Source organism: Egretta garzetta, unplaced genomic scaffold (assembly GCF_000687185.1).
Source record: "Egretta garzetta isolate BGI_Z169 unplaced genomic scaffold, ASM68718v1 scaffold912, whole genome shotgun sequence".
In the NCBI taxonomy this organism is placed as follows: domain Eukaryota; kingdom Metazoa; phylum Chordata; class Aves; order Pelecaniformes; family Ardeidae; genus Egretta; species Egretta garzetta.
The window spans coordinates 79,196-80,928 of record NW_009258882.1 but is presented as its reverse complement, the minus strand read 5'-3'; the positions used below and the strand labels follow the sequence as shown (position 1 = coordinate 80,928).

The following is a 1,733-nucleotide window of genomic DNA, read 5'->3' as shown; positions in this document are numbered from 1 at the left end:
CGGGAAGGCTCCCGGCAGGAGGCCCCGAGCGGGCTGGGGCTTTTCCCGGAGCCGAGCCTGGGACCTGCTCCTCCGTCTGGGGCAGGAGTCCCGCTGCTCCCGCCGCTGTGGAGTCCGCGGGTCGATGCCACCGGCAAAGGGGAGGGCAGCCCGCTCGCCGCAGCGCGTTTCAAGGAGAGCAGAATAGCAGTTAAACACATCAAGGTCTTGTGCACAGGTACGTCATGACCCCGCAGCACCCCGCGGCAAGACCCACGTCTACAGACCGCTCCCGTGTTTCACGCCGGCCGGCGATGCCTTCAATGCAGCTCTCGGAGCGGCGGGAGGGCCGGGCGCCCGTGGTCACCGCTCGCCGGAGAGGCGTCTGCCGCTGCGGGAGGATTAAGCGCTAGAAATGAGTGTTTGGAGGAGCCTTGCTGATGGGGTCCTACCAGAAAAAGGTTCTTTTACTGCAACTAGTATTTTATTCTATTGTATAATTCATGAGTGCATCACAGCCCCCAGAGCCGGGCAGGCACCTATCAGCGCTTCCAATCTAGACACACGGAGAACTTCCTCGTCATCTGGATCTATTTATTACTCACCTCCCCCTGGCCGGGAGCTCCTTGTCGCCACGCGCTGCTGAGCGGCTGTCGCGTCCAGCCCGGAAAGCTGGGACGAGGCAGCGCCTCTGCAGAGCTCCTGGACAAAAGTGACTGTGTCAGAATCAGCCTACAGAGCATTTAAAAAAAAAAAAAAAAAAAAAAAAAATCTTGGCGATCCTAAGTTTGCTTATCAAATAAAAAGTTCCTCCACATTTATTAAAAAAACCAAACAGTAGATTTAAAAAGCAGTTAAGAGTCCTACTCCGGCAAAACACCCTGTACAGGTTTCTTTTGTTGTTGGTTTGTTTGCTTTTTTCCGATGGCGAGGATTCCCCCTAAATCAGCTGCTTCTGTTAATTTTATATATATATAATCTTTTAATTTTGCCGCGCGTTGCTTGCTTTAATTAATTAATTTATTTCCAATCAGCCTAGCCGTCTCCACCAGACCAGCGGCGCTACCACACAAAGCTTCCTTGATGTCCATGCCCTGAGCGAGGGAGGGAGGGAGGGAGGGGAGGGAGAGGAAGCCTTCGGCAGCCCCTCACTCTCCCATGTGCGTCCTCAGGTGGTACTTGAGGGACTGCTTGTAGCGGAAGCACTTGGTGCACTCGGTGCAGGGGTAGGGCCGCTCGCCGGTGTGCGCCCGCTGGTGCTCCAGGAGGTGATGCTTCTGGGTGAAGTTCTTGCCGCACTCGGTGCAGTGGTAGGGCCGCTCGCCCGTGTGGATGCGCTGGTGCTCCAGGAGATGGTGCTTGCGAATGAACCCCTTCCCGCAGACGGCGCAGGCGTGCGGGCGCTCCCGGGTGTGGATGCGGTAATGGTTGGTGAGCTTGGACTTCTCGCTGAAGGTCTTCTCGCACTGGCTGGATCATGAAGTTGATCTTGAGCATGAAGCTCTTCCCGCACTCGGGGCAGATGTAGGGTCTCTCCCTCGTCCGGTTCCGCTGCTGGGCGATGGCTGGCTTCATCTCCCCAGAGTCCCTCTCGCAGGTGGAGGGCTTTGGGCCGCTCGCCGGTGTGAGTCCGCTGGTGCCGCAGGAGGTGGGAGGGCCGGGTGAAGTTCTTCCCGCACTGGGGGCAGAGGAAGGCCATGTTGCTCTTGCCAGCGTGGATCCTCTGGTGCATGATGAGGCTGATCTCCAAGCGG

The 1,733-nt window shown here is 57.4% G+C and overlaps 2 protein-coding genes across 2 annotated transcripts in view; both read right to left on the bottom strand.

Moving 5' to 3' along the window:
• Positions 1-1,070, bottom strand: part of LOC104121807 (tripartite motif-containing protein 15-like) — a 22,169-nt gene extending 21,099 nt beyond the window's left edge. Inside the window, exons 1-2 of the mRNA XM_009633853.1 lie at positions 1,020-1,070; positions 257-370 (exon numbers count right to left, since the gene is read on the bottom strand). Of these exons, the coding sequence (XP_009632148.1) occupies positions 257-370; positions 1,020-1,070 (165 nt within the window). The remainder of the gene's footprint in view (positions 1-256; positions 371-1,019) is intronic.
• An 18-nt stretch (positions 1,071-1,088) lies between these two features.
• LOC104121806 (zinc finger protein 777-like) overlaps positions 1,089-1,733 on the bottom strand; it is a 7,047-nt gene continuing 6,402 nt past the window's right edge. Inside the window, 2 exon segments of the mRNA XM_035889481.1 lie at positions 1,089-1,454; positions 1,585-1,733. The exon segment at positions 1,585-1,733 is cut by the window's right edge and continues 5 nt beyond it. Coding sequence (XP_035745374.1) covers positions 1,128-1,454; positions 1,585-1,733 — 476 coding nt within the window. The 3' untranslated portion in view covers positions 1,089-1,127.